Raw genomic sequence first — 20,934 nt, 5'->3', positions numbered from 1 at the left:
ACCCCTATATCACTATCAGGATTACTATATCATCAAACATACCATTGAAGGACTAGAGTTCATTCCTCAAAATGAGTAAGAATTTGTTCTTTCCATTTTCCTTATCCTTTCTTATAGAGCAAAGGTACTTGTATGTGGCATTTATGGATCTGGAGAGGGCGTATGATAGAGATGATAGAAATGCTTTGTGGAAGGTATTAAGAGTATATGGTGTGGGAGGTAAGTTGCTAAATGCAGTGAAAAGTTTTTCTCAAGGATGTAAGGCATGTGTACGAGTAGGAAGAGAGGAAAGTGACTGGTTCCCAGTCAATATCGGTTTGAGGCAGGGGTGCATGATGTCTCCACGGTTGTTTAATTTGTTTACGGATGGGGGTGTTAGGGAGGTGAATGGAAGAATTTTGGAGAGAGGGGCAAGTATGCAGTCTGTTGTGGATGAGAGGGCTTGGAAGTGAGTCAGTTGTTGTTCACGGATGATACAGCGCTGGTGACTAATTCGGGTTAAAACTGCAGAAGTTGGTGACTGAGTTTGGTAAAGTATGTGAAAGAAGAAAGCCGAGAGTAAATGTGAATACGAGCAAGGTTATTAGGTTCAGTAGGGTTAAGGGACAAGTTAACTGGGAGGTAAGCCTGAATGGAGAAAAACAGGAGGAAGTGAAGAGTTTTAGATATCTGAGAGTGGATTTAGCAGTGGATGGAACCATGGAAGTGGAAGTGAGTCACAGGGTGGGGGAGGGGGCTAAGGTTCTGGGAGCGTTGAAGAATGTGTGGAAGGCGAGAACGTTATCTCAGAGAGCAAAAATGGGTATATTTGAAGAAGTACTGGTTCCAACAATGTTATATGGCTGCGAGGCGTGGGCTATAGATAGGGTTGTGCAGAGGAGGGTGGATGTGTAGGAAATTAAATGTTTAAGGACAATATGTGGAGTGAGGTGGTTTGATCGAGTAAGTAATGAAAGGGTAAGAGAGATGTGTGGTAATAAAAAGAGTGCGGTTGAGAGAGCAGAAAAGGTTGCAATGAAATGGTTTGTTCACATGGAGAAACTGAATGAGGAAAGATTCACAAAGAGGATATATGCATCAGAGGTGGAGGGAATGAGAAGTGGGAGACCAAACTGGAGGTGGAAGGATGAAGTGAAAAAGATTTTAAGTGATCAGGGCCTGAACATACAGGAGGGTGAAAGGGGTGCAAGGAATAGAGTGAACTGGAACAATGTGGTATACTGGGGTCAACATGCTGTCAATGGATTGAACCATGGCATGTGAAGCTTCTGGGGTAAACCATGGAAAGCTTTGTAGTGCCTGGAAGTGGAAAGGGAGCTGTGGTTTCGGTGCATTACACATGACAGCTAGAGACTGAGTGTGAATGAATGTGGCCTTTTTTTTTTTTTTTTGTCTTTTCCTAGAGCCACCTCCTCTCTTGAGAAATTCATCTGCAATCCCATCCACATCACTCACTCTGGCACACTTATCTCACACAAAGCTTTCAATACCTCTTCTGTATTTACCAAATCACTTGCCATAACTCTCTCAATTCACAACACCCAACATCTGCCACCCTGTCACCAAACACATTCAAGAAAACTTTACAGTAATCACCCCTCATCTCCTCTTCACCTTAACTCTGCCAGTTAACATTTCCCCATCTACCCCCTTCAACAACACTACCATTTGTTTTCATTCTTCTTACACTATAAACCTCCTTCCAAAACATTTCCTTATTCTTCCTGAAGTATGCTGGTACTCATTCATCCCAAATCTCACGCCTTCCTCTTGACCTCTAGCCACTTTTTCTTCTACTTCTCAAAATCTCTCAAACTCCTTCCCGGCAAGTAACACCCACAAACCTCTCTTTCTCTTTCACTAGCAAATTAAGTTTATCGACCTACCACTCCCTACCCTTTCTCACAACAACTACCCCCACTTTCCACATGCCATATACTTTTCTTACACATCAGCACTACTCTAAATACCTCCAATTCTTCACCAACTCACCATTTGACAATCTACATTCAGATTCTCCTGGTATCTCTTCACACAAGCCTCTTTTCCAAGCTAACTTACTTTTACTACCATCTTCCCACCCATATAATTTCCTATTTTCTGGGAGCCCCTTCACGATCAAACAACCCATCACCTGCCCCTCTCTTTTGTACACCAATCAATCAGTTCATAATCTAATAATGCTTGCTTAATATCTCTCCTACTCACTCATGTATTTTACAGATGTCACTCCTTTTAAATCATGCATTTCCAATCACATGTCCTTCTGTAGCACACAACCCTGCAAATTGCTCACACTTTCATTCACATCAATGGGCACTCCAGGCCTCCATTTGCACATACAACTGCCACATGAGTGTTCTGAACGTTTGAATTACAGGGGTATGACTTTTCTTGAATGTACATGGCAAGCTGTTTCATGAATGCGAGTGGATGTGTGGATCAGGCGTTTGCTTTGGAGAACATGGTCGAAAAATACTTGGAGAAACACAAGGATCTGTATGTAGTATTTACAGATGAAAAGCGTATGATAGGGATAAAAAAGATGCTCTGTGGAAGGTACTTCAAATATAAAGCATAGAAAGAGAGCTATCTAAAGCAGAGAGGAGTTTTTATCATGATAGTATGACATGTGTACAAGTAAGTAGTGAGGAAAGTGAGTCATTAAGGATTAAGGTGTGCAGCAGGGATGTGCAATGTCACCATGGGTATCTAATCCCTTTACAGATGGAAAGCAGAGAAAGGTAATGGTACCTAGGTAGAATGTGAGGGGTCTTGAAAAGAGGGGCAGGTTTGGAGTCTGTTGAAGGTGGAGTTCCTAGGAAAGCGGTCAGTAGTTGTTCACTGGTGACACGGCTCAGGTGGCAAACTTGAGTGAGAAACTACAGAAGCCCGTGTCTGATTTTAGGAGAGTGTGTAAAAGGAGGAAGCTGAAAGTCATTGCAAATAATAGGTTATGAAGTTTAGGAGAGGAGAGAGACAAATCAGCCAGAGAGTGAATTTGAATGGAGAAGCTAATGCAAGTGAAGTACTGCTTCAGGTACCTGAGAGTGGATGTGGCAGCAGATGGAACTATGGATGGTATTGTTAAACATTGGGTAGGTGAGGGGGATTAAGGTCCTAGTGCACTTAAAAGCATTAGGAAAGAGAAGTTACACCCATTGAGAGAAAATATCGGTATGTTTAACAACGAAGTAGCCCTAATGATGTTGTATGGATGAAAAGTTTGGACCATACACCAAATAGTACAGAAGAAGGTGGAAGTTTAGTAAAAGTAAATGTGGTGCATAAAGGGCTGACACAGTAAGAAATGATAGGGTATGACAAATGGAACTAATTATAATTATGATTCCTTAAAATCTGGAATTCATTTCAAATTATTACACTTTCTGATCATGATTACATGTATACAATATGTCATAAAATGCTTTAAAGAATCTTTTTAATTCTACATTTTGCTTTAGTTCTTAAATGTTTCAACATCAGCCTTCTTCTTGAATGACAGTAAAAATAAATTATATTTACAAAAACATAAACATGCCTTGAAAACAAATCAAAAAAATCCCTAATGTTCTAAAAATAGGAACGTTTCCTCCACAGCTGTACACCATGTTAAGAGGTCATGGGATAAAAAGAAGTAATTACATGAACTGGAAATTCTTATAAACAAAAAAATTATATGGATAGATTAAAGACAATGAGAGGCTTCCCTTAACTAAATCTTGGCATATGGCAAACCTGGCTTGTTACAGTGCAAGTTCATATACAATGCTAATTAAGATCAAGGTTCGAATAATCCTCAAGCCAATTGTACTAAATTTGGTAATATCAAAAATATAAATTCATAAATTCCATTCAAAAATCGTACATAAATATACAGAAAAAATGGAAAACCTCTGATATGTTTAATCTTTATCTCAGGAAATTATGCAAAGAGTGTGTGTGTGTATGTGGAAGCACTGTCCAGGGATGCGACCCGTTTGTATTATATGAGGAATCACATTTCGGAATGTTCGCCTTTCATGAGATGTTTTCAACTAAATCCATGGAACAGAATTTTGTCTTTCACTGTACTCCGTGAAATACCTGAATTGAGAGTGAAGGTTAATTCAAGTGGCAAATGTCAAAGAATGGTGTAAGAATTGGGAGTTTACACAGAAACATCAAAAGCTAATTTTTTTTAACTGATTGTACAAAAATATATCTTTACAAAACATCTTAAATACCACACAAAAATAAACAAATACAAAAATCAATTTAACATCACAAACCTGCAAGTCCTGCAAATAATGTGCATTTGTGAGATCAGGGGAGAAAGCTGTAACCAAGAAGGCATCCAGTTCTTGCTTTCTCAATATTGGACCATTGGGATTGCTCATGACATACCTGTAATGAAAATGATACATACTCGGTTTTTCTATTAAATGCAGTATGCATACATTCCTGAACCAGGAAGTTATGGTTAAGAAGAGAATAAAAAGGACTCCTGGGGCTGCAGAAGGCAAAAGGACTGAATCAAGCAAGATAAAGTAGGGAGCACTATGTACTAGCCTGTCCCCAGGCAAAATCTCATCACAGATACTAGCAGGCTGGTAGGCTCTCTCTCCCTTTTGGGAAATCTTAAAGTAAGACATACCTAAGGACTGTTGCCATTATGAGAAGATGCTGCGGAACATGAGATGTATGAAGCATGAGTGGGGAGTCAGATCTCATGCAGCTCAGGAATGCACGAAGACGACGCTTTTTGTCATCCACAACAGACCTACAGAAACACAAAATAAAAAATGTTTCTGATACATGATTTCTTCAAAACTCTAAAATATGAACAGTGAAAAAAATAACCACACAATAAAAGCTCTGGAATACATTTTTATAAGGCAAGATTCAGTAATTCATCTGGTAGGCCTTGATTAGATTTTGTTAACCGATGAAAAGGATGATATATATATATATATATATATATATATATATATATATATATATATATATATATATATATATATAACTTTTTCTCAATGATGAAAAGGATGATATATAACTTTTTTCTCAACAAAAAATTATCACCTTTCAATCAATTTCCCCACTACAAGTCCCTCTACATCAGTTTCTAAAATGTAGGGCTGTTAACTGTCTATGACAAACTATTTTTGCTCTAAATTAAGTCTAGACCCCAAATGAACATGTGTGCAAACAGTAAATAAAGATGGCCCAGAATCAAGATACTTTTTTCTTATCCCTGTACCAGTAATTTGTATGAAAAAATAAATTCCTATGCCTCTGTCTTTTTACACCTGCAGTGATCATTGGGGGTTATGATAAAGAGAGACCTAGATGCAGGGGTCATCAGGCAAAAATGACAAGTAACATGGCTCTTCTTGAAACAGGAATATGTGTTTGTAAGAGAGCACTTATGCCCCAGCATGTGATTTTGTATCCCACTGTATGCCGACATCTAAACAGACTGATGAGATACTTTATACATATACACTGAAGGCGCATTCTATCACAACAGATGTTGCAATTCTGACCTTTGGAATTTTTCTATGATTACCTATTTGTACTGAATGGGGAAGGAATTTTACAAACATGGGCCCCATTTCTTGAATACTCTCTACTATCATACAATTTATCAAATTTATATATGCTGCCTGCATTACCATGTATTCAGTCATCTTATACCATTCTTCCACCACTCTTTATATAATAAAAGGACTTCATCTTTTTTAACAAACATCTTGCTATATTTCAAGTTATGTCCTCTAGTTGCTCTATTCCTATATCTCTCAAAGAACTGTACCCTGTCTGCATCAGCAATCTGTTTTAAAAACTTAAATTACATGATCAGGTCACCTTTTACTCTTCTACTTTCCAAGGCAAACAAATTAAATAACTCTAGTGTCTCCCTGTAAGTCAGCTGTCATAATTTTGGTACCATTTCTGCTGCCATCCTCTAGATCTTCTCTCCTAGTTCTTAGTGATTATCTAAGTACACTGACCATAGGTGAGAGGTATATTCTAGTTTTCACCGTATGCAAGATATGAAAAGCTTGCTAAAAATTTCCTTATCCATATACTTGAATGGCATTCTAATGTATGCTAACAGATAGTTTGTTTCCTTAAATCTTCCCCTAATGTAGGACTCTGGCAACAGGTTAGGGATGATGTCAACTACCAAGTCCTTCTCACACATGGCAATTAAGAATGGAAAAATTATAATAGAGAAAGAGGAGAAAGAATACTGCTTACATATTCCCTACATGTCATAGAAGGTGACTAAAAGGGGTGGGAACACAGGGCTGGCAATCCTCCCCTCCTGTTTTGCTTTTCTAAAAGATGGAATAGAGAAGGGGCCCAAGTGAGGATTTTTCCCTCTAAGGCTCTGTCTTCTGTTCTTGATGTTACCATGCAAATACGGGAAATGGTGAATATATTTTTTTTTTTTTTTTTTTTTATACTTTGTCGCTGTCTCCCGCGTTTGCGAGGTAGCGCGAGGAAACAGACGAAAGAAATGGCCCAACCCCCATACACACGTACATACACACGTCCACACACGCAAATATACATACCTACACAGCTTTCCATGGTTTACCCCAGACGCTTCACATGCCTTGATTCAATCCACTGACAGCACGTCAACCCCTGTATACCACATCGCTCCAATTCACTCTATTCCTTGCCCTCCTTTCACCCTCCTGCATGTTCAGGCCCCGATCACACAAAATCTTTTTCACTCCATCTTTCCACCTCCAATTTGGTCTCCCTCTTCTCCTCGTTCCCTCCACCTCCGACACATATATCCTCTTGGTCAATCTTTCCTCACTCATTCTCTCCATGTGCCCAAACCATTTCAAAACACCCTCTTCTGCTCTCTCAACCACGCTCTTTTTATTTCCACACATCTCTCTTACCCTTACGTTACTTACTCGATCAAACCACCTCACACCACACATTGTCCTCAAACATCTCATTTCCAGCACATCCATCCTCCTGCGCACGACTCTATCCATAGCCCACGCCTCGCAACCATACAACATTGTTGGAACCACTATTCCTTCAAACATACCCATTTTTGCTTTCCGAGATAATGTTCTCGACTTCCACACATTTTTCAAGGCTCCCAAAATTTTCGCCCCCTCCCCCACCCTATGATCCACTTCCGCTTCCATGGTTCCATCCGCTGACAGATCCACTCCCAGATATCTAAAACACTTCACTTCCTCCAGTTTTTCTCCATTCAAACTCACCTCCCAATTGACTTGACCCTCAACCCTACTGTACCTAATAACCTTGCTCTTATTCACATTTACTCTTAACTTTCTTCTTCCACACACTTTACCAAACTCAGTCACCAGCTTCTGCAGTTTCTCACATGAATCAGCCACCAGCGCTGTATCATCAGCGAACAACAACTGACTCACTTCCCAAGCTCTCTCATCCCCAACAGACTTCATACTTGCCCCTCTTTCCAGGACTCTTGCATTTACCTCCCTAACAACCCCATCCATAAACAAATTAAACAACCATGGAGACATCACACACCCCTGCCGCAAACCTACATTCACTGAGAACCAATCACTTTCCTCTCTTCCTACACGCACACATGCCTTACATCCTCGATAAAAACTTTTCACTGCTTCTAACAACTCGCCTCCCACACCATATATTCTTAATACCTTCCACAGAGCATCTCTATATATATATACATATATTTATGTTTATTTCTTTTATCATACTTAACCGCCGTTTCCCGCACTAGTGAGGCAGCACAAGGAAACAGACGAGGAATGGCCCAACCCACCCACATACATATGTATATACATAAATGCCCACACACGCACATATACATTTAACCGTATACACACATATACATATACATATATAAGCATGTACACATTCATACTTGCTGCCTCCATTCATTCCCATCGTCACCACACCAAACACGAAATAGTATCCCCCCTCCAGTGAGGTAGCACCAGAAACAGGCCATTTTCACTCACACTCAGTCTCTAGCTGTCATGTATAATGCACCGAAACCACAGCTCCCTTTCCACATCCAAGTCCCACAAAACTTTCCATGGTTTACCCCATACGCTTCACATGCCCTGGTTCAATCCAATGACAGCACGTCGACCCCAGTATACCACATTGTTCCAATTCACTCTATTCCTTGCACGCCTTTCACCCTCCTGCATGTTCAGGCCCCAATCGCTCAAAATCTTTTTCACTTCATCCTTCCACCTCCAATTTGGTCTCCCACTTCTCCTCGTTCCCTCCACCTCTGACACATATACCTCTTTGTCAATCTTTCCTCACTCATTCTTTCCATGTGACCAAACCATTTCAAAACATCCTCTTCTGCTCTCTCAACCACACTCTTTTTATTACCACACATCTCTCTTACCCTTTCATTACTTACTCGATCAAACCACCTCACACAAGATACTGTCCTCAAACATCTCATTTCCAACACATCCACCCTCCTCTGCACAACTCTATCTATAGCCCACGCCTAACAACCATATAACATTGTTGGAACCACTATTCCTTCAAATATACCCATTTTTGCTTTCCGAGATAATGTTCTCACCTTCCACACATTTTAAATGCTCCCAGAACTTCCCCCGCTCCCCCACCCTGTGACTCACTTCCGCTTCCATGGTTCCATCTGCTGCCAAATCCACTCCCAGATATCTAAAACACTTCACTTCCTCCAGTTTCTCTCCATTCAAACCTACCTCCCAATTGACTTGTCCCTCAACCCTACTGTACCTAATAACATTGCTCTTATTCACATTTACTCTCAGCTTTCTTCTTTCTCACACTTTACAAAACTCAGTCACCAGCTTCTGCAGTTTCTCACCTGAACCAGCCACCAGTCCTGTTTCATCAGTAAACAACAACTGACTCATTTCCCAAGCCTTCTCATCCACAACAGACCTACAGAAACACAAAATAAAAAATGTTTCTGATACATGATTTCTTCAAAACTCTAAAATATGAACAGTGAAAAAAATAACCACACAATAAAAGCTCTGGAATACATTTTTATAAGGCAAGATTCAGTAATTCATCTGGTAGGCCTTGATTAGATTTTGCTAACCGATGAAAAGGATGATATATATATATATATATATATATATATATATATATATATATATATATATATATATATATAACTTTTTCTCAATGATGAAAAGGATGATATATAACTTTTTTCTCAACAAAAAATTATCACCTTTCAATTAATTTCCCCACTACAAGTCCCTCTACATCAGTTTCTAAAATGTAGGGCTGTTAACTGTCTATGACAAACTATTTTTGCTCTAAATTAAGTCTAGACCCCAAATGAACATGTGTGCAAACAGTAAATAAAGATGGCCCAGAATCAAGATACTTTTTTCTTATCCCTGTACCAGTAATTTGTATGAAAAAATAAATTCCTATGCCTCTGTCTTTTTACACCTGCAGTGATCATTGGGGGTTATGATAAAGAGAGACCTAGATGCAGGGGTCATCAGGCAAAAATGACAAGTAACATGGCTCTTCTTGAAACAGGAATATGTGTTTGTAAGAGAGCACTTATGCCCCAGCATGTGATTTTGTATCCCACTGTATGCCGACATCTAATCAGACTGATGAGATACTTTATACATATACATTGAAGGTGCATTCTATCACAACAGATGTTGCAATTCTGACCTTTGGAATTTTTCTATGATTACCTATTTGTACTGAATGGGGAAGGAATTTTACAAACATGGGCCCCATTTCTTGAATACTCTCTACTATCATACAATTTATCAAATTTATATATGCTGCCTGCATTACCATGTATTCAGTCATCTTATACCATTTTTCCACCACTCTTTATATAATAAAAGGACTTCACCTTTTTTAACAAACATCTTGCTATATTTCAAGTTATGTCCTCTAGTTGCTCTATTCCTATATCTCTCAAAGAACTGTACCCTGTCTGCATCAGCAATCTGTTTTAAAAACTTAAATTACATGATCAGGTCACCTTTTACTCTTCTACTTTCCAAGGCAAACAAATTAAATAACTCTAGTGTCTCCCTGTAAGTCAGCTGTCATAATTTTGGTACCATTTCTGCTGCCATCCTCTAGATCTTCTCTCCTAGTTCTTAGTGATTATCTAAGTACACTGACCATAGGTGAGAGGTATATTCTAGTTTTCACCGTATGCAAGATATGAAAAGCTTGCTAAAAATTTCCTTATCCATATACTTGAATGGCATTCTAATGTATGCTAACAGATAGTTTGTTTCCTTAAATCTTCCCCTAATGTAGGACTCTGGCAACAGGTTAGGGATGATGTCAACTACCAAGTCCTTCTCACACATGGCAATTAAGAATGGAAAAATTATAATAGAGAAAGAGGAGAAAGAATACTGCTTACATATTCCCTACATGTCATAGAAGGTGACTAAAAGGGGTGGGAACACAGGGCTGGCAATCCTCCCCTCCTGTTTTGCTTTTCTAAAAGACGGAATAGAGAAGGGGCCCAAGTGAGGATTTTTCCCTCTAAGGCTCTGTCTTCTGTTCTTGATGTTACCATGCAAATACGGGAAATGGTGAATATATATATACATATATTTATGTTTATTTCTTTTATCATACTTAACCGCCGTTTCCCGCACTAGTGAGGCAGCACAAGGAAACAGACGAGGAATGGCCCAACCCACCCACATACATATGTATATACATAAATGCCCACACACGCACATATACATTTAACCGTACACACACATATACATATACATATATAAGCATGTACACATTCATACTTGCTGCCTCCATTCATTCCCATCGTCACCACACCAAACACGAAATAGTATCCCCCCTCCAGTGAGGTAGCACCAGAAACAGGCCATTTTCACTCACACTCAGTCTCTAGCTGTCATGTATAATGCACCGAAACCACAGCTCCCTTTCCACATCCAAGTCCCACAAAACTTTCCATGGTTTACCCCATACGCTTCACATGCCCTGGTTCAATCCAATGACAGCACGTCGACCCCAGTATACCACATTGTTCCAATTCACTCTATTCCTTGCACGCCTTTCACCCTCCTGCATGTTCAGGCCCCAATCGCTCAAAATCTTTTTCACTTCATCCTTCCACCTCCAATTTGGTCTCCCACTTCTCCTCGTTCCCTCCACCTCTGACACATATACCTCTTTGTCAATCTTTCCTCACTCATTCTTTCCATGTGACCAAACCATTTCAAAACATCCTCTTCTGCTCTCTCAACCACACTCTTTTTATTACCACACATCTCTCTTACCCTTTCATTACTTACTCGATCAAACCACCTCACACAAGATACTGTCCTCAAACATCTCATTTCCAACACATCCACCCTCCTCTGCACAACTCTATCTATAGCCCACGCCTAACAACCATATAACATTGTTGGAACCACTATTCCTTCAAATATACCCATTTTTGCTTTCCGAGATAATGTTCTCACCTTCCACACATTTTAAATGCTCCCAGAACTTCCCCCGCTCCCCCACCCTGTGACTCACTTCCTCTTCCATGGTTCCATCTGCTGCCAAATCCACTCCCAGATATCTAAAACACTTCACTTCCTCCAGTTTCTCTCCATTCAAACCTACCTCCCAATTGACTTGTCCCTCAACCCTACTGTACCTAATAACATTGCTCTTATTCACATTTACTCTCAGCTTTCTTCTTTCTCACACTTTACAAAACTCAGTCACCAGCTTCTGCAGTTTCTCACCTGAACCAGCCACCAGTCCTGTTTCATCAGTAAACAACAACTGACTCATTTCCCAAGCCTTCTCATCCACAACAGACTGCATACTTGCCCCTCTCTCCAAAACTCTTGCATTCACCTCACCTCCCTAACAACCCCATCCATAAACAAATAAAACACCCATGGAAACATCCTGCACCCCTGCCAAAAACCAACATTCACTGACAACCAATCACTTTCCTCTCTTCATACTCGTACGCATGCCTTCCATCCTCGATAAAAACTTTTTACTGCTTCTAGCAACTTACCTCACACCATATATTCTTAATACCTTTCCACAGAGCATCTCTATTAACTCTATCATATGCCTTCTCCAGATCCATAAATGCTACATACAAATCCACCTGTTTTGCTAAGTATTTCTCACATACATTCTTCAAAGCAAACACCTGATCCACACATCCTCTACGACTTCTGAAACCACACTGCTCCTCCCAAGTCTGATCCTCTTTACATGCCTTTACCCTCTTAATCAAAACTCTCTTATATAATTTCCCAGGAAAACTCAATAAACTTATGCCTCTGTAATCTGAGCACTCACCTTTATCCCCTTTGCCTTTGTACAATGGCACCTTACATGCATTCCGGCAATCCTCCGGCACTTCACCATGATCCTTCATATACTGAATATCCTTACCAACCAATCAACAACACAATCACCCCCTTTTTTGATAAATTCCACTGCAATACCATCCAAACCCACTGCCTTGCTGGCTTTCATCTTCTGCAAAATTTTCACTACCTCTTCTCTGTTTACCAAACCATTCTCCATGACCCTCTCACCTCGCACACCACTTCGACCAAAGCACCCTATATCAGCCACTCTATCATCAATGTCATTCAACGAACCTTCAAAATATTCACTCCATCTCCTTCTCACTTCATCACTACTTGTTATTACCTACTCATTTGTCCCCTTCAACGATGCTCCCATTTGCTCTCTTGTCTTACGCACTTTATTTACCTCCTTCCAAAGCATCTTTTTATTCTCCCTAAAATTTAATGATACTCTCTCATCCTAACTCTCAGCTGCCCTCTTTCTCAGCTCTTACACCTTTCTCTTGACCTCCTGCTGCTTTCTTTTATACATCTCCCAGTCATATGCACTATTTCCCTGCAAGAAAATATTATTATCATTATTATCAAAATTAATCGTCATTTCCCGTGTCAGCAGGTAGCGCTAGGAAACAGATGAAGAAAGACTCATCCACTCATATACACATAAACGCCCATACACATACATATACATACATACATATACATATCAGCATATACATACGTAAATACACATACACAGCTATATACATCTATACCCATGTACATATTCAAACTCGCTACCCTTCATCCATTCCCAGTGCCACCCTGCTCCACAGGAAACAGCATCGCCACCCTCTGCATCAGCAAGGTAGCTCCAGGAAAACAGACACAAAAGGCCGCATATTAAATAAAACAAATCAAATAAAACACATTTACAAGAGTAAATGCCCTTACCCAAACCACAATCTCTGGACGGTAGGCACAGCCCAACTGATAGGAGTAGCATCTACTACATCTGCTGTGCGGTACGGATTATTTTTGGTATAAATCCATTCACGGATTTTCACTTCAGGTACCTCTGTGGCCAAACCCTCTGTAACAAAGAGCTATAATAAGTGACAGACAAATAATGTATTTTAGTAAACCCCTAAGAACTTGCTAGAAAAGAGTACAGATTGTGTGAATTACTGATCAACTGGTTTGAAACCATCTGTAACTATTCAGTTATTGTTAGAAACCAACCAGAGAAGATGGGGTCCAAATGAAAAGCTATTTGTGCTTGCGATTATCATTCCTAACACAGTACATACACTTTAAGTTAATTAGAAGTATGAAGTTAAGAGGTATGAGGCAAAGAGCATATGGTAGATTAACTTTCCAGTGCTTACCAAGACATACAGGAATTGAAGAAAACTTGAGTAAAGCATTAGAATAAATGGATGGAATAGTAGAAAAATGAGAAAAAAAAGAGGAAGAACATACTAATAAGTAGAGCTGTCAGTAGAACCAACTGCTGACAGACAAGGGCTGAAACTCTATACTGACAGGATAGCTAATAAAGTTCCAGTGACGATTATTCAAAGGCAATTGTAAAAGTGTTTCAGGCTCCTTGAAAAAGGCAATGACTCTGGAACTTTCAGGAACTTTTCTCCCAAGGGCATCTCTCCAGTGTATCGCCTTAATCTCATTTGGGAAATCTCAACAGGCTCCCTGAATTATAATCTAATCAGCTGTTTACTCAAATCCGTCTGCCTATGGTACACTAAATCCTTTCAGTGATATGGACTTCAATCTACTTTTATATAGCAGGGTGCTATGAACATAAATCCACAAATTCAAATTACCATCACAAATTAAACTTCCCACGAAGGTTACATTCTTCTGCCTGCTAACAGATAACAGCCCAAACAATGAAAAAGTTACTGAGTCACTGGGATGCCTTAGTACCTATTCATTCAATCACAATGACAGGAAATCACGAATCAACCTCCCACAACTTGTCTCCACCCTGCAGAAGCTAGCCTACCAGTTAGGCATCATAGAACTCTGAAGATATGGGCTGTGCTCAAAGAATCATTGGGTAAAGAGGAATATCTGTCGGATTTTGTGGCCAATGAGAGTGAGGGAGACAAGCTTGAACTATCTGGAGAAGGGAGCATGGGGGCAAAACATGGTACTGCATGTGACTGCCAACCATATAAGAATGACCTGCATTAGTGAGGTCTAAAAGAAGTTTACTATTTGTAAGGTCTAAAAGAAGTTCACTAAGCCAAATGTATATCCCTTCAATTAGAGTCAGTGTAAAACTGGCAATGGTGTTTTTTCTGAAGAAGGTAAAACTTTAAACAAAATACAAATAGCATGGTAAACTTGCATGTAGTGTCGTAATGTATGAAACAAGAACATAAAACAGTAATAGAAAATGCATACTGAAATATAGTCATGTTAGCAAATACATATATAAACAAGCTCTCCTCTACTTATGACCTAAGGAACTTATGAAAATCTGTACATACAACAAAAATTAAAATAAAAAAGCATAACTGATGAAATACGAACTAAAGAATCTTAAATAAAAGGCAAAAGGAAAGTACTAGTAAAAAAGATAATCATGATAGAAACTGAGTAGGATGAAAGAATTCTGTACAGGAATAAGAATTCTACATGCCATGCTGATATACATCCAACTTACATCCATTTTGGGATCCAACCGGTCTGTCAGAACGGAACTCGGACGTATGTCAGGAGGGGTGTATCTATATGAATACAAACATGGAGTGAAAAAGATCTTGAGCGATCTAGGCCTGAACATACAGGAGGGGGAAAGGCGTGCAATGAATAGAGTGAATTAAAATGATGTGGTATACAGGGGTGGACGTGCTGTCACTGGACTGAACCAGGGCACGTGAAGCGTAAGGGATAAAACAAGGAAAGGTCTGTGGGGCCTGGATGTGGATAGGGAGCTGTGGTTTTGGTGCACTACACAAGACAGCTAGAGACTGAGTGTAAACGAATGTGGCCTTTGTTGTCTTTATATAGCGCTACCTCACACACACACGCGGGGGGAGGGGGGAGCCATTTCATGTGTGGTGGGGGGCAACAGGAATGGATGAAGGCAGCATGTATGAATATGTACATGTGTAAATATGTATATGTCTGTGCATGTATATGTATGTATACGTTGTATAATAAAAAATATATTTACAGATCTCCCTCTCCATATCCAGGCCCCACAGAACTTTCCATGGTTTACCCCAGACACTTCACATGCCCTGGTTCATTCCATTGACAGCACGTCAACCCCGGTATACCATATCATTCCAATTCACTCTATTCCTTGCACGCCTTTCACCCTCCTGCATGTACAGGCCCCGATCACTCAAAATCTTTTTCACTCCATCTTTCCACCTCCAATTTGGTCTCCCACTTCTCGTTCTCTCCACATCTGACACATATATCCTCTTGGTCAATCTTTCCTCACTCATTCTCTACATGTGACCAAACCATTTCAAAATACCATCTTCTGCTCTCTCAACCACACTCTTTTTATTACCACACATCTTTCTTACCCTTTCATTACTTACTCGATCAAACCACCTTATACCACATATTGTCCTCAAACATCTCATTTCCAGCACATCCAACCTCCACCACACAACTCTATCCATAGCCCACACCTCGCAACCATATATCAACCACATATATCATACCCATTTTTGCTTTCCAAGATAACATTCTCGACTTCCACACATTTTTCAACGCTCCCAAAACTTTCGCCCCATCCCCCACACTATGATTCACTTCCGCTTCCAAGTTTCCATCCGCTGCCAGATCCACTCCCAGATATCGAAAACACTTCACTTCCTCCAGTTTTTCTCCATTCAAACTTACTTCTCAACCCAACTGTACTTAATTACCTTGCTCTTATTCACATTTACTCTTAACTTTCTTCTTTCACACACTTTACCAAACTCAGTCACCAGCTTCTGCAGTTTCTCACATGAATCAGCCACCAGCGCTGTATCATCAGCGAACAACAACTGACTCACTTCCCAAGCTCTTTCATCCACAAAAGACTTCATACTTGCCCCTCTTTCCAAAACTCTTGCATTCACCTCCCTAACAACCTCATCCATAAACAAATTATACAACCATGGAGACATCACACACCCCTGCCGCAAACCTACATTCAATGAGAACCAATCACTTTCCTCTCTTCCTACACGGACACATGCCTTACATCCTCGATAAAAACTTTTCACTGCTTCTAACAACTTGCCTCCCACACCATATATTCTTAATACCTTCCACAGAGCATCTCTATCAACTCTATCATATGCCTTCTCCAGATCCATAAATGCTACATTCAAATACATTTGCTTTTCTAAGTATTTCTCACATACATTCTTCAAAGCAAACACCTGATCCACACATCCTCTACCACTTCTGAAACCACACTGCTCTTCTTCAATCTGATGCTCTGTACATGCCTTCACCCTCTCAATCAATACCCTCCCATATAATTTACCAGGAATACTCAACAAACTTATACCTCTGTAATTTGAGCACTCACTCTTATCCCCTTTGCCTTTGTACAATGGCACTATGCACGCATTCTGCCAATCCTCAGGCACCTCACCATGAGTCATACATACATTAAATAACCTTACCAACCAGTCAATAATACAGTCACCTCCTTTTTTAATAAATTCCACTGCAATAACATCCAAACCTGCTGCCTTGCCGGCTTTCATCTTCTGCAAAGCTTTTACTACCTCTTCTCTGTTTACCAAATCATTTTCCCTAACCCTCTCACTTTGCACACCACCTCGACCAAAACACCCAATATCTGCCACTCTATCATCAAACACATTCAACAAAACTTCAAAATACTCACTCCATCTCCTTCTCACATCACCACTACTTGTTATCACCTCCCCATTTGCGCCCTTCACTGAAGTTCCCATTTGCTCCCTTGTCTTACGCACTTTATTTACCTCCTTCCAGAACATCTTTTTATTCTCCCTAAAATTTAATGATACTCTCTCACCCCAACTCTCATTTCCCTCTTTATCACCTCTTGCACCTTTCTCTTGACCTCCTGTCTCTTTCTTTTATACATCTCCCACTCAATTGTATATATATATATATATATATATATATATATATATATATATATATATATATATATATATTCTTTTTTTTTTTTTTTTTTTCCCAAAGAAGGAACTGAGAAGGGGGCCAGATGAGGATATTCCCTCAAAGGCCCAGTCCTCTGTTCTTAACGCTACCTCGCTAATGCGGGAGATGGCGAATAGTATGAAAGAAAGAAAGAAATATATATATATATATATATATATATATATATATATATATATATATATATATATATATATATATATATATATATTTTTTTTTATACATTATCCCTAGGGGTAGGGGAGAAAGAATACGTCCCACATATTCCCTGCCTGCTGTAGAAGGTGACTAAAAGGGAAGGAGTGAGGGGCTGGAAATCCTCCCCTCTCGTTTTTAATTTACCGAAAGAAGGAGAACAAAAGTCCTCTGTTCTTAACGCTACCTCACGAATGTGGGAAATAGCAAATAGTATGAAAAAAAAATATTCATATTTGTTTATGGACTGAGCCTTAAGAGATAAATCCTCACTTAGCCCCCTTCCCTGTTCCTTCTTTTGGAAAAGGAAAAACTGTACAGATATGAAAACATAACTGACGAACCTGTAAATAGAGTAGTACTGTAATCACACATGTAGACTAAGTCACAGTGAAAAATAAATAATACCAGTAAAAATAATAATAACAAAATGTAAATAGAGATGAAAGCTAGTATTTACTAAACAGTGTAAGAAATAAATGTAAATTCTTGAGTACACTTTTGTTGCCTGTCGTATGAAATCAAGAGAGAAGTGGCACACTTATGTGAACAATGCAGCAACAGTCCACACTATCAGTGGTCAGGTATTGCTATCAGGTCTACTTTACAGATCTGTAAGTCAGTTGGGGAGAAACTGACTTTTCTGAAATACTTTTTTCTACTTGTAAAGCTTTTTTTCATATTTATGAATGATCCTTTTGCATGTAACCATAAGGTAACTATGCATCTCTAACCATGTAACACACTTTATGGTTTTTCTTTTATCTGAGTTCTACACATCCCACTAAAATGCTTTCTACATATCACTAATCTTATAAATCATACACTAGAATTTACAAGTTATGGAGACTGCCATGGTAACCTCTTCAGGGATTCAGAGAGGGCATCAGAGATATAGACAGTATGATTATCAATGTATTTAACTATTCCTTTATGCACACAATAATATCTTTTTAGATAAATAAAAAAAAAAAAAACTTACATTTATCAAAATATAAAAACTATTACAAGAGAAATCGTATTTCTTTTCACTTCAAGACTGATTACAATAACTGATGCAAAAGTCTGGCTTCCTCTCCTGATGATAAAATTGCACTTTCTTTGATGAGTGAGATATTTTTTCCAATTATTATTTTAGGCTGCTAGTGACATCTCTGGATAAGAATTGGAATCATACACAGCTGCTTTCTAACTCTGGTAAGTTATGTACTTGATATCATGTCATCCTTTCCACAAACATACAATCTAGCCGTGTCATAAGTAACACTTGACAACACTAACTCGCACAGTTTACTCTTTGTAACTATAGATTTTCCTGTGGTGTGCACTATGTGCTAGCCCTGCCTTTTGGCAAAATGGTAGGACCAGTAGATAGTAGTAGTAGGTAGGAACATTTAGGCAGATTAGGTAGAAACATATAGTAGGAGCAATAGACAGTAGTAGTCATTAGGAACATTACATAAAAACTCTGCAAACACTGCGCTAGATCTGTCCTCTGCCAGTGGCCTGTTAAAGGTGAGGCACTAAAGGCTAAAAGTGACAAGGGAGTTCTTTAGTTATGGAGATTCCGTTGCCATCTGCCACCCCTTTAAGGGAGTTCCTATAACAGGTGTCAGATAAACAGATAGATAGAGTCAAAATTTCCACAAATTGAAATACATATAATTTCACCCAAAATCCCATCACTTGTAGCTGAGCCTTCCATCCTGGTTACTTCTTCATTTTCTTTGGTACTGCATCATGCAAGTGCCTGTTTTCTATAGATATCACATGCCACACACTGTATTATACTTGCCCACCACACTTATAACACCCAAGACTCAGGCCTGCAACACTAACATACCTAAAACACCACCACACTGAGCAACAGAAATTTGGAAAAGGAATTACTAACTACAAAAAAGAAAGATGCGAAAGAAATGATCAAACTATAAAAAAATCAATTTACCTTAAATCTTAGTAATGCTCAGACTCACAACTCACTTTAACATTAAGAGAATTTAGCACAAGCCTTAAGTCTACTGAATCATCCATGAATGGCCACAAAATTTGCATCAGGATTACTTGGAAGAGACTTTTAGCCTTCATGGTAAACAATGATGAATGTGATCATCCATACACTAAGTTAGTAATTACTCAATCTAATAGATAGCAACACCTTGCTTCTTTGTTAAGATGGTTGATTTTAAAAGGTGCTGAGCCATCTTCGTCTTCCTTAATGCACTCACTGTCCTTCCAAACTGTGTTCACTTTCTCATCTCTAAATCAGTCATTTACACCCACAAGGAGGTCCTCCACTCTCATCATCAATTAATCGTTTCCCAGTCAGTATGAGTTAGAAATAAGGGCAAAATTCACACAAAAAGACACTGAAAATTCTGAAATAATGCAGCAGAGATGTGCAAAGAATCACTGTAACTGCATCACTGTTTATTTAAGATGTACATCTTGGGAAGAGCCTACCTACCAAATGCATCCCTCAGCCATTTTCCTCCAAGTGAGTTACTTAGCAAATTTTTCTATCTTGAAAAAATACTGCATATGAGCTATGGGAGAAATTACAAAGTTGAAATTCCATACATCGAACTTTCCATAAATCAGGGAGTATCACTAGCAGCTGGGAATCTAAAACATTCCCACTAAAACCTCTTGCCATTCCACTGGCATGTCACATGCTGTCATGTGCCATTAATCAATCTAAAGTATATCTTTTAAATCAAATTACATGTTTTCTTCAATACCTATATAAACTTATTTATTTATGCATTTCTATCCACCTGCTTTCCTAACTATATTGCTAGAAGCCAAAAAAAGTCATATCATAAGGCTAGGATAAAACCAGATCTGTTCCCACCACAATGTTTCAAAAAATGCTCTGAAGATATACTACTGTGGTAATTTGGAGTAAAACTTAAGTTTAAAACATAATACTTACTCTGACCCTCCTCTTTTGCTTTACGAGCCATGAAGGTATGATGATGCAGGTTATAGAGGATGGCATAAACAGATTGGCGCACTGAACGGTAGAAAAGCACAGCATTTGGCAGTTCTCTGTTATTCTCATCCTCCATGCAAACAGCAAATTTCACTTCTCCCTGAGCAAAATAATAATTCACTTCAAATCTTGACTCTACACACTATTTAGAAAAGAAAAATTACTTGTGTCACCTCTTTCAACTGTATTACTCAAAAACATTACTTT

The 20,934-nt window shown here is 39.0% G+C and overlaps 1 protein-coding gene across 8 annotated transcripts in view; it reads right to left on the bottom strand.

The window, feature by feature from the left end:
- Positions 1-20,934, bottom strand: part of LOC139751011 (constitutive coactivator of PPAR-gamma-like protein 1 homolog) — a 121,602-nt gene that overhangs the window by 35,119 nt on the left and 65,549 nt on the right. For all 8 annotated transcript variants that reach the window (XM_071666077.1, XM_071666080.1, XM_071666082.1 and 5 more), the window contains 4 exons: positions 20,668-20,827; positions 13,293-13,431; positions 4,637-4,762; positions 4,272-4,386 (listed from right to left, as the gene is read on the bottom strand). In XM_071666077.1, coding sequence (XP_071522178.1) covers positions 4,272-4,386; positions 4,637-4,762; positions 13,293-13,431; positions 20,668-20,827 — 540 coding nt within the window. The remainder of the gene's footprint in view (positions 1-4,271; positions 4,387-4,636; positions 4,763-13,292; positions 13,432-20,667; positions 20,828-20,934) is intronic.

The sequence above is a fragment of the Panulirus ornatus genome, chromosome 10 (assembly GCF_036320965.1).
Source record: "Panulirus ornatus isolate Po-2019 chromosome 10, ASM3632096v1, whole genome shotgun sequence".
Lineage (NCBI taxonomy): Eukaryota > Metazoa > Arthropoda > Malacostraca > Decapoda > Palinuridae > Panulirus > Panulirus ornatus.
Note: the sequence above shows the minus strand (reverse complement) of the source record. Positions and strands in the feature narration are given on the sequence as shown.